The sequence below is a fragment of the Epargyreus clarus genome, unplaced genomic scaffold (genome assembly GCF_041222505.1).
Source record: "Epargyreus clarus isolate Ecla_fem2 unplaced genomic scaffold, WU_Ecla_fem_2.2 ptg000021l, whole genome shotgun sequence".
NCBI classification, from domain to species: domain Eukaryota; kingdom Metazoa; phylum Arthropoda; class Insecta; order Lepidoptera; family Hesperiidae; genus Epargyreus; species Epargyreus clarus.
Genome location: NW_027332228.1, coordinates 39,390 through 50,840, shown reverse-complemented (window position 1 = coordinate 50,840; position 11,451 = coordinate 39,390). Strand labels below are relative to the sequence as shown.

Sequence of the window (11,451 nt, the reverse complement as noted above, 5' to 3'; positions counted from 1 at the left end):
GTTTTACTCTAGTGCAATTTATTTTGGTTTTATTCATCAATAAGAAATCATAGTACACACTAGTATAGGTTGACCGGGAAAATACTACCGCCATGCCTTTAGCGTGAACAAGTTATAGCGTTTCGTTAGATAGGTGTGGATGTCGTCTAACTTAGAGGCAATACATGTGTTATAGGTTTCGGGTAGAAATTCTGTTCTACCGAGATGTTCTTTACCCATCGACAGCACTGTGACCACTTACCATCAATGGATCTTATAAAAATGGTATATTTATAATGATATTTCATTAAACGTTTTATAACATCAGTTTGGTTTACCGAAGAAGCAAAGTAACAATAGATTTATTAATGAGCGGACGATTAGCGAAGGGCGTTTCGGACCTTCGCGAAATTTAAACTCGACGACGCACCCTCCGCAAGGGGATGACATAAATAGAGGCGGGAGTCCGGCGCCGACGCATTCGCCCTCCGAGTTGCAAGGTGCGCTCGCGCCCTGCACTCCGTCCTCTGCAGCGTCTTCCCGCGGCGGCAGCATGCGCGGCGGCGGCGCGCTGGCGCGGCGCGGGCTGGCGCGCGGCGCTCTCTCCCGCAGCTTCTCGCTCGCCGAACTGGCCGCGGCGCTCGACGACCCGCCCAGGGGCAACGTGAGTACTCATCATATTTTAAATTTCATTAGTGAATCATCGACGATTTCAATTCGGCAACGTTTCGGCCAAAAAAGAAGTTTCAGCAATAGTTCCGGTTTCGACCAGAAATCGGGCGAACCTTTTAATCAGTTAACTTTCTGGTTATTTCGGTTAGACTCGGGCGTTACGGACGCAAGCGTTCTACTTGTCCTTCAGTACGCCGACGATCGGCGTCTAACGTTTCAGATTTTTGTTTTTAATTTTTTATGTAGATGTGTGATCGTACCTATAGAGGTAACTTGTGCAAAGCTCCTGTGACCTCTACTTTTCGGGGAATTGTATAAATTTTCATAATTCAAACAAAATCGGTCAAAAATCTAACACAGAAACCAAAATTTCAACTGAAAACTAGTTTCCGTCATACATCATTTTTATATACCTCAAGAAATTCTAGAGTGCCAAAATTCAGTGCCATGACGCAACCGTGAGGTTTTTTCACAATGCATGAATAATAATTAGTTTAACTATTTCTTTAAGTAGGTAATAAAAATGAAAATAATCTGTTAACACGTTCAGTGCCAACGACTCGCCTTGCGAGTCGATATAAATTTCGTTCATGTGCTGGCGACTCACCAGGTTATTCCAATGTTATTGTACCGTTCACTACGTAGTAGGAACTAAGATAACAGTTTTGGGGGAAAGGTAGCGTAATAAAACCAATCCCGATGAGTGTCGGTTTTACACTAATTTATATAAGTAGAATATGTAAAAATGATGACTGTGAAATTATGGGAGTGTGCATGAAATGTCTATATGTGTGCACTTACATACGAAAAATTGCCAATACGCATTATTGGCATCACGTGTACGTGCAGTAGCTCGTACAGTTATATATGTAAATATAGGCGGCACTACAGAAGGAATTAATGAAATCGTATTGGCATTGAACGTGTTAAATGATGTATTTTATAAGTGAGTGCACAGGAGTGATGCAGATGTTCTGGTTGCTACATGAAGGTGTGATGGAATGTGCAGGTATACGTGGAGCCTGACGGCGCAGGCGGGCTGTGGAGCCGGGGCGGTGCGGCGGCGCTGGCGGTGGCCGCGCGGCTGGCGCCTGCGGCTGCGGCGCGCGGCGCGGAGCTGGGCGCGACGCGGCGCGGCTCCGGCTTGCGGCTGCGACTGCGGCTGGTGGCCGACGTACCGCCGCTGCACGAACTGTTGCTGTGGCCCGACGCGGCCACGCTCGCCGCTCTCGACATGCCCTTCCTCACTCCGCTAAATATTTCTGGTGAGGGCCACACCTTTGTCTCTACCGATCTCGCCCATCTATAACTAGATACATCAATAATCAATGTACCATAAGGGTTATTTTTTAGACTGACCGTGGTTAGCCAAATTCGAATTTCGGCAATCGCATGGCATCAGTCATCGCAAGAGTGCATGCGCGCGCGTTAGAATTGAAACTGTTACAAAACAAAAAAATATCAGATATATTACACAGAAATAATTGACCAAGTGCGTCCTTGCACATTAAGGGTTCCATGTCGCTTCATTTATTTTTTATTCTTAGTATTTCTTATTATAACAGCCAAATAAAAGTAAATACATTGTGAAAATTTTAACGGTAGACAGTTACGTTAGTATTACGGTTCAAGAGTCTATAAAGTCCTGTGATAGACAGTATAGGCTTAATAATAGGGTTTCCCTTTTATTATTTGGTTACGGAAGTCTAAAAATGATAAAAAAATTCTGTCATAACTTTTGTGTAGCGTCTTAAAAGAAGTATAACTTTATAATATTTGAAGTATGTAAAAATGTAAGTAGATAGTAGGCTAATATTAGATCTATTTGAAAAAGTAATATTTTTACTTTGTCAGGAAGCAAAAATTACATTTGCCACAAATGTCGAATGGAGTTCGAAGATCCCAATCCGCTCAAGGTTCACCTCCTCCTGGACTGTCGGGAATATACATTTGTCGACTTTTGGAAGTACTGCTTGGCGAAATTCGAGACGATGACGGCACCGGTCAACGAGGAATGGAGCCACGTGCAGGAGCGCAGCCCTCGCGTCGCCGCCGCCTGGCCGGCGCCCGCCTCGCCCGCCGAGCTGGAGGCGCTGGCGGCGGCGTGGGGCCGCTCGGCCGACGGCCACGTGTGCGTGTACTGCGGCAAGCTGTACTCGCGCAAGTACGGCCTCAAGATCCACATCCGCACGCACACCGGCTACAAGCCGCTGCGCTGCCGGCACTGCCTGCGCGCGTTCGGCGACCCCAGCAACCTCAACAAGCACGTGCGGCTGCACGCGCAGGCGCGCGGCGGCGCGGGCGGGAGCGGGGGCGCGGGCGCGGGGGGCGGGGGCGCGCCGCACGCGTGCGCGCAGTGCGGCGCGGCGCTGGCGCGGCGGCGCGACCTGGAGCGCCACGTGCGCGCGCGGCACCCCGAGGCGGCCGCGCTCCACCTGCACCGAAGCGCCTCTCCGACAAAATGACGTGACTGTCGCCTAAGCCACATTCCACCGATTGTAACGATCGGCACGAACATTCTTTTTAAAGGGACCGAATAGTTAGACGTACTAATCGAACATAAGGACGTAACGTGTCATTGTAGTATCTTTAATATTTTAGATGAACGAGGAGGTCCTAACAAAAGTGTGTGCCAGTTGCAACGAGCACTTAGATCGTAGTGAATCATTGTGAGATTCTGAAGACTCATTATATAATTATTATCTACAGATTGTATGTAATAAGACCTTTATTGTAAATATTAGAAATTTTATTAAACGTTGGATTTTATATATTATAAAATAATAAAAATGTTTTAGTAATATACTTGTCTATTTTCGGTAAAATTTGATTCGCATAATTTTGTTGACACTGAGACTAGGGTGGAGGGTTATAGTTTTACACTTTTTACCCCCACTCAACTGTCCGCTCCGGGCCTCTGACGACCTTAGTCCACCACTGCTCCTACTATTATTTATTATTGTCATATATACTGTTATTATAATATTTCGTTAAGGCAAAAGCAAGGCTGTAATAGAGGTCTACCAGGTCGACGAAAAAAAATCCTGTTATATTATTTTTTCCGTTCTCACCTATGCTCAGGATCAGGACCGTCATCCTTGTAACCTTAGAAAATGTTACTCTCTCATGCCAAGTGAAGACCTATTGGCACTATTTTTAAGTGTTTGTTACGATTTCAGCGTTTCCCTGTTAGCATTTATATGATGTTGAAACAAATGGAGTCACTGACCTCTTGCCGGTATTGTTAATTTTAATTCGATCAATAAAAGAGCGATTTTCACACTTCTATAAAATTTAATTGTAGGTTTAAATATTGCAAAATTTATTGTACTAATTTTAATTAAATAACCCTTAAAATTGTAGGTAACCTGGTTGTTTTTTATAATCTGAAGAGGGTAGAACTATGTGGTTTGCTGCGGAGGCACCAACAACACATCTATTTTTCAGAAGCATTCAAACTTAGTCCTTAGGGATCGCAACGACAGACCTCAAGTTGTTGATTCTTGTCTTCCAAGGTCGATCACAGAAGTCCATGACGGCAGTATAAACTCACCATAAAGTGGCCTGCATACTCCTCCTACGGACTCCTACGGTAGGCATGCACTACAGAATAGGGTTACGGTATATACTGCCTGTCGTAAGAGGCGACTAAAAGGGGCTTCCGGGGTTGCGGGAGGCAAGAGTGGGAGCTCGAACCGCCCGGCCAGCAACCCCAGGAAGGACGGCGGTATGTGTGGTCGCAAATCGTCGTGTACAACAGACATGGCGAGCGACATGCTCACCTGGGCGGAGCCCGACGGGGCAACGCGCTAAGAGGACGTTGCGTTCCTCTGGAGCTCCCGGACCCACCGGGGGGTTTTAGTGCGGTAAGAATCCCACATAACTCTGTGTCGCTCCCACGGCACCGGGTACATTTCGAAGGTTTCCCCCTCGAAAACAAAAAAGACATGCCCTACAACAGAGTCATGCCCCATTTAGATGGAGTTTTTCGTCTCGAAGATTATCGAAGGAATATAAAATATTTTGTTCGTCTAAACATTCGCTCTTCTTGCTCGTTGTCTTGGGCGATAATTGCCTCGCATGGAATATTTTGTCACAATCACAAAACTCGAATGAGAAATCTCGCCCTGAAAACGATTCAAACGGATTTGTAGAATACTTACGAACTTCAAAATATATAAGAGATCGTATTTATACAAGTAGAGATTCTCATAAGCAAAAATCTCCTTACTATAATTTCGTCGTGTAAGCAAACAGTGGCAATCATCGCCTGGCGATATGTCATATGCGAGTCTTAATATGACATAATCGTAGGAGTTTTAGCGAAAGTTCTTGCCAGTGTGTAAACATTTTGACACGATTATGTTATGGCGATTATTGCTTGTGATTGTTGCTTACGATTTCTCGACCCGAAACGTGCGAGAAACTCTATCCATCAAAATTACTCTTCACGATTACTTATGATGCGAAATGAAAGGCGAAGATGTGGTTTAGAGTTTATTGTTAGGACTTAAAGCTACTGCGCGGCCACCTTGGCGGCGATGCGCTTGTCGCGCTCCTCCGCGATGGTGAGGCGCACGCCCTTGCCGCGCGGCAGCGAGATGTACGCCTTCGTGCCCTTGCCGATCACGAACACGTTGTTCAACCTGCAAAATGCGCACCTCAATATTAAAAAAAGGAATCACATAAAATTTAGGGAGTACATACTGTATGGTTTCGAGTCCAATTGTTGAATAGGGATGAGAACTGAAACCAAAAATACGCGTGCGACCGTGTCTCTGGTTATTTATTATTGTTACTATTTTATTTTATTGTATTTTGGACACGGAAAGTCATGTATTACATAACGACATCTTAAGCTAATTTAATATATATTATCTAGACTTTTGAGTGCCAACAATTTGTGTATTAAAATAAAATACATTAGACAAGTTTTTAAGTTATTGAATTGTATCTCAAGGTACATTTTAGTGTGTTTTAGTAGTTACATATTACAAGGAATTATACATTTTTTTCAAATAAGGATTAATTAACTTTTACTTTCAATTTATCCTGGAAAATTTTAATGTAACATAGTAATTCACGTCGTTTCCTAGAGAGGCGAAAAGTTCGTAGTTTTTTTAATAATACGACCCACTTAAATTGAAAATAAGGCAGCGTACCTGGTAGCGAAGGTGTGTCCAGTGGAGTCCTTAACGTGCACAATGTCGAAGGATCCGGGATGCCTCTCCCGCGACACGATGGTGCCCACACGTCCCAAATTCCTGCCTCCCGTGATCATACACAAGTTTCCTGGAATTTGACACAAAAATAATTACATACTATTTGAACGAGCAGCAACAGATTACTTACTCATGAAATTTCAAAAAACAACAATAAATAACAGATTGAAATATTAAAACTGATATGTTTGAAAAAAAATAGGAGCCACCATAATTTTAATACTAGAAATACAAATAAATTTTCAATACCCAAATAAAGATTATGTAAGGTGGCTAGATCTTTCATGGGTAACTAAATTCGCTACTACAATAAAATACCCGAACACATCTTGAATCTCTCAGAAAAAAGTTTAAACTTGTCATTAAACAAACGCTATGTAAAAAGCGTACTATAGGCAGAGTCATTATTTGACTGACAAAATGGTGTGGTCTGAAATATCGCCAGCACTTCTTCTTCATAACGAAACACCTTGTGAAGTGGTGGTAGTTGTATTGACATTCAAAAAGTGCTCTGTAAGGAACTTATTTTGAATAAAAAAAATTGATTTAATTTCATTTGATTTGAAAAGAAATTTACATTTTTTTCTGCAATATTATTAGCTAAATTCATCTAAACTTTATAATCTGTATAACTTTATAATCTAAACTTTATTGTCTGTTTTTAAAATTGAAATAACAGCTTTTTAATGGCTGAACCGATTTTGACAGGACTTTCAGTGGCAGGTAGCTGATGTAATGGAGTAACTCGGGCTGCTTATATTTTAGAACTAGCTGTGAACATAAGACTCGCAGCCACAAGAGCAGAGTGGGACTCACCAGACTCGAACTTCATGAAGTCCATGATCTTGGCGGTGGCGATGTCGAGCTGGATGGAGTCGTTGACCTTGATGAGCGGGTCCGGGTAGCGCAGCGTGCGGCCGTCGTGCGTCACGAGGAACGGCACGTTCTTGGGCCCCGTGCCCACGCGCCGCACCTTGCACAGCTTGTACTGCACCACAACAGTTAACGTTTTAACCATGTTCTCCAAAGTTGAGAATAACTTCTCTTTTCATTAGCTTCTTTAAACTTCTCGTACCGAGTTCGCTCGGTGTAAGCGAAGTCAAGGCATCGGTCTATCTCTATCAATTACGTACAACTTTAAATACTACACAGTAAATAAAAAAGTACACACTAAATAAAAGCCCAAATTATTCAGTGTCCAACATAGATTAGCAAAGATTGCTCGCTCCTAACAAGAAAATGTAACCAGTTTTGACTAATGAAATTATCACTGTCATCTATTATCGTGTTTAAAATATTAAAAAAAAATAGTTTTTAGATCATTTACGAATGAAACGATATTTCTCCACACTTTTTCTTCGAATTCGTGTTTTAGCATGTCTTAACTGCACATGTCAGCATTGTTCCGCGTAAATTACACAATGACAGCCATTTAATAGCTTCTTTCAATTACAAGGCAGTGAGATATCTATACTTATCCATGACCACAACACGCAACATTGTGCATATATTTATTCCAGGTCCTGTTCCACTCTAAATTGTATATAGCTACAATGTCTAGCGATTATGATCAGGTATATTTAATGTGGAAAGCTTTTATTTGGACACGGAATAATTTGAGTTTTTATTTAGTGTCAATGTATTTAAAGTTTGCGTTGTTTGTAAAGATAGAATGTTGCCTTGACTTCGTTTACACTGAGCAATCTCGGTATGAGAAGTTTAAATAGGTTAGGTTAGTTAGCTTCCTAACGAAGAGAGAACTGTTCTCAACTTTGGAGAACACGGTTAAAATTTTAAGTCACCATATGTGTGTATTAGAAATTAATTATCACTTGCTAATTGCTTGCATTGAAGGAAAGCATCGCGAGGAAACTAGCATACCTGAGAGATTTATAAAATTAATCTCAAAGGTATGTAAAGTCTACCAATATGCACTTGGCATACCAGGCGTGGTGGACTGTGGCCTAATCCTTCTCATTTTGAGAGACCTGTGCCCAGCTGTGGGACAATAATGGGTTGATGATGATGATGATTTTTGTCATCACACTGAATGCAGTTCAGCATATGTTGTCGTGTCATACATGCAACAGTCTATTCAATTCTCATTGATTCATTACCTTGGCCTCCTCCGGGGTAATTCGGTGAATGGTGAACCTGCCCTTGACATCATAGATTAGTCTGAACAGTTCATTGGTCTTCTCGATAGATACAACATCTGGAATGGCAAGTAATAATTTGTTAATAAGTTGATAATGTTTAAAATTCAACATGTGTTTATAATTATTGGAGCTGTATTGTACAATACGCTCTACTAAATCCCCACATTTGCGGGATGATGCTCACTGGTCTCATTGACCCACTTGATCACAATTAATAGTCATATAAAAAGGCTTACAGCAACTTATACATTACATTCTTGAGCATTTATATTACTCCAAACTTTAATGGTGTCCACCAATAACTTTATTTGTTTACACTCGAGAAGAACCTATAGACTAAAAATATGCTCTTTTTTAAAAACATGCATGAAACATACACATATAGCCATAAATACTACCAGATTCGCTTGTATATCGGCTACAAGGATTTTCCCAGCTGTGATTCTTTCAACTTGCAAGCATCATTGTTATCATTACATTTTTTAACCATATCAGAAATTTTATTGAATACTTACAACCACATAATTAAATACCACCCAATGATTGTCAGATTGTCAGCAACAAATAGTAAAAGGTATATATTGGACAAAATAACCAAAAAATCAGTTTAACTTTAAGCTTATTATGCCTAACATGCACAGTGCATAAATGACTAACAAATTGAACTTTGTGGTTCGCGTCGCAGCAACATAAAACTGATTTTACAAACATTAATTTTACATAGTGCAAATAAACGATCAACATACCCATGAAGCCGGCGGGGTAGGTGGGGTCGGTGCGCACCTTGCCGTCCACCTTGATGAGGCGCTGCTTCACGATCTTCAGCACCTCGTTGCCGGTGAGCGCGTACTTGAGGCGGTTGCGCAGGAAGATGACGAGCGGCAGGCACTCGCGCAGCTTGTGCGGGCCCGTGGACGGCCGCGGCGCGTACACGCCGCCCAGCTTGTCCAGCATCCATGCCTTCGGGGCGTTCAGGCGCTTCAGGTGCTTCTTCGGTCCGCGCGCCTACCCGACACAAACGAACATCAAACATAACCTATAATTTCCGACACTGTCGTGTAAAATCACTTCTCCTCTCCGTCCCGATGCCGACTATTTATTAACTATAGAATAATAATAAAACTACAATCGGACAAGTTAATAAAACTGTACTGTGGACGAATGTCGATTACAAAATACCAAAGTCAAAATTAACATGTATGATCAAATTATTAGGAAAATACTAATCAAACGGAGACATGTAGGATGTATACGAAATTCACGTATTTTTTTGAACCAAACAAACAAGTATATTCACTGATTGCAACGGATTTTTCGCAGATTGAGAACATCAACTCACCATGTTGAACACTAAGTTTCAAAAAGAAAGAACTTTTCTAGTTGTCAACTTGGCGATCTTGGCAACCAACCGTCAAAACAAATGTCAATTTCAAACAACGTCAACCTTCAAAATCGATACCTATTTATTCTGTGCTTAGGTACATATCAATACCAGATCATTACATTTCCTAAAGCTTAAGAATATTTTTTATATTTTATATGATAAGTTATAATTAATTAACTTGGAGAAATAAAAAAATCTGTAATAAAACTGACCATAAATTTTCGGAAAGAACGATTGTTATACGCATAAGTATATTTGGCTACTTGACACTTTTTGGGAAAGTGTTTCAATGAATTAGTATATGTACGTATTATATATGCCTTTCATTGATCACTTTTTCGAAAAAAGGGCTATTTATCAATAAAAAACAAACTTTCTTTACGGTGAACGGAACGTCGCGTTAAATCAGGCGGTCAAGTGTCATTTTGTGGCGAAACGTCATTATACTGTAAACAAACAACGCTCGGAAGAAAATAGGTAGGTATTTAGCTTTTATAACTAAAATTGAAATAAATGACAAGTTATAAGACGTGTGCAGTGACGATGTGTACAAGTGCGATCGCTTACCTAACAAATTTGCTTATACACGTTCCTAAACCGAAATGTTATAAACGTTAAAAGAACTTGCAGACAGAGGATTCAAACATATAAAAGAATTATTAATGAGAAAAAAGAATAAGGAGTGATTCCTCTACTCTATCATCAAACCCGGATGTAATCAGAACAAAACAGCAAGTTAAAGTATTCATATATTTAATATACGATAAAGATGTCTACGATAAGAATAGAGTTAGAATAGTATTAGTTAAGAATAGAATAAATGAATTAAAAGACGTCTACGAGAATTCTCTATTTTAAGGCCTCATTCTGTAATTAATAAGAAACAATTAAACTATTTCGATGACTGAGTTATTATTACTTGTGCACGGATTAACTTACAGGACTGTATAATTAAAAATACATGATTTGCTAACTTTAATCTTTTATTAACCGACTGCTTTGTTTGTTAGGTTTATATGGGTCTATTATTGAGTACACACCGTAGAACTTTTGTATATATTTATCATTATATGTTACATTTGCAATAATTACTACAGATAACCTCAAACCATTTTTAAACTGTTATTTTCTTGTATATTGAAGCTCTTGCTAAGCTGAATTTTTGTGCTGCTTGAGTGTGTACTTTCTTCATTTTTTAAATTATTTTCTGTAACAACTAGATATATAATTTTTATCATTGTCATTTTGAGAAATCTGTAGTGCAATAACAGCAACTGTATGGTCTTTTTCCTTCCTTCATCTTGTTACTCAAGTAAAGAACTACTATTTCCCGTTTCCTTTACTTTATGTACTTCAGAGTGCTGACCACCTTCGAAACTTTTGGTTCCTCACTTTCTATGACTTCACATTAAAAATGCTACTGCATGTTTGCTGCATCCTTGGGAGGCAGGACAGTCATCACATTTAATAATACTTTGTTTTTCATATACAGTCATGGACACTGAGCATGACTTTTGATGTACCTTGTATTCAGGACAACTTTTACTTTTCATGAAACACAAACTTGCCTGCCTCTTAAACTGCACATAACCTATAGCGTCGTCACTATACGACTGTTGCGAAGATCTGAAAATATAAATATAACCAATAAATAACCTTAAAGCAGTTCACATAAGAATATAAGTATAGTTTAAAAAGCTTGATTATCACTTAAAGACAACCTTTCTTCTATCGGAAATCGGTTAAGAAATGTTTTAACTGTCCGAAATGATTAAATGTAAATGTAAAGAATATTTTACTTACGTTGTTTATTTGTGATTTCCATAGGTTATTTCACGGAAGTTTTTGTATTCATTTTTATTTATTGCATTGTCTTTAAGCAGATTCACGCTATCAGCTTTAATATATTGTGGATTCATTTCGGTTCACAACATAAATTCAACCAACTCTAACAGCAAACGATATCATTTTTATTTGTCTTGTTTATTATGCGTGTGGTGTAGAATTGTGTAGCTCGCGAGTGAGTGATATAAAA

The 11,451-nt window shown here is 40.0% G+C and overlaps 2 protein-coding genes and 1 long non-coding RNA gene across 3 annotated transcripts; 1 reads left to right on the top strand and 2 right to left on the bottom strand.

Moving 5' to 3' along the window:
• Positions 1-16: 16 nt before the first annotated feature.
• On the top strand, positions 17-3,440 carry Prdm13 (PR/SET domain 13). Its single transcript, XM_073084811.1, has 3 exons — positions 17-643; positions 1,661-1,916; positions 2,506-3,440. Exons 1-3 carry the CDS (start codon positions 533-535, stop codon positions 3,114-3,116), a joined length of 978 nt encoding a protein of 325 aa, XP_072940912.1. The 5' UTR covers positions 17-532; the 3' UTR covers positions 3,117-3,440.
• Positions 3,441-5,135: 1,695 nt separating this feature from the next.
• On the bottom strand, positions 5,136-9,519 carry RpS4 (ribosomal protein S4). The gene is made up of 6 exons (XM_073084248.1): positions 9,372-9,519; positions 8,779-9,037; positions 7,991-8,088; positions 6,690-6,861; positions 5,814-5,943; positions 5,136-5,297 (listed from the first exon to the last, which is right to left on the bottom strand). The coding sequence occupies exons 1-6, from the start codon at positions 9,372-9,374 to the stop codon at positions 5,168-5,170; spliced, it is 792 nt and encodes a 263-aa protein (XP_072940349.1). The 5' UTR covers positions 9,375-9,519; the 3' UTR covers positions 5,136-5,167.
• A 939-nt stretch (positions 9,520-10,458) lies between these two features.
• LOC140750601 (uncharacterized) lies at positions 10,459-11,410 on the bottom strand. Its single transcript, XR_012103231.1, has 2 exons — positions 11,220-11,410; positions 10,459-11,042 (listed from the first exon to the last, which is right to left on the bottom strand). It is a non-coding gene; the product is annotated as an uncharacterized LOC140750601 (long non-coding RNA).
• Positions 11,411-11,451: the final 41 nt, after the last annotated feature.

Coding starts and splice junctions, on each gene's coding strand:
- Prdm13 (XM_073084811.1), top strand. CDS start 533: ATGCGCGGCGGCGGCGCGCTGGCGCGGCGCGGGCTGGCGCGCGGCGCT. Junction 644..1,660: donor ACGACCCGCCCAGGGGCAAC/GTGAGTACTCAT, acceptor TGGAATGTGCAG/GTATACGTGGAGCCTGACGG. Junction 1,917..2,505: donor CACTCCGCTAAATATTTCTG/GTGAGGGCCACA, acceptor TTACTTTGTCAG/GAAGCAAAAATTACATTTGC.
- RpS4 (XM_073084248.1), bottom strand. Junction 8,089..8,778: donor CTACCCCGCCGGCTTCATGG/GTATGTTGATCG, acceptor TTGCCATTCCAG/ATGTTGTATCTATCGAGAAG. Junction 5,944..6,689: donor CTTCATGAAGTTCGAGTCTG/GTGAGTCCCACT, acceptor GTCAAATTCCAG/GAAACTTGTGTATGATCACG.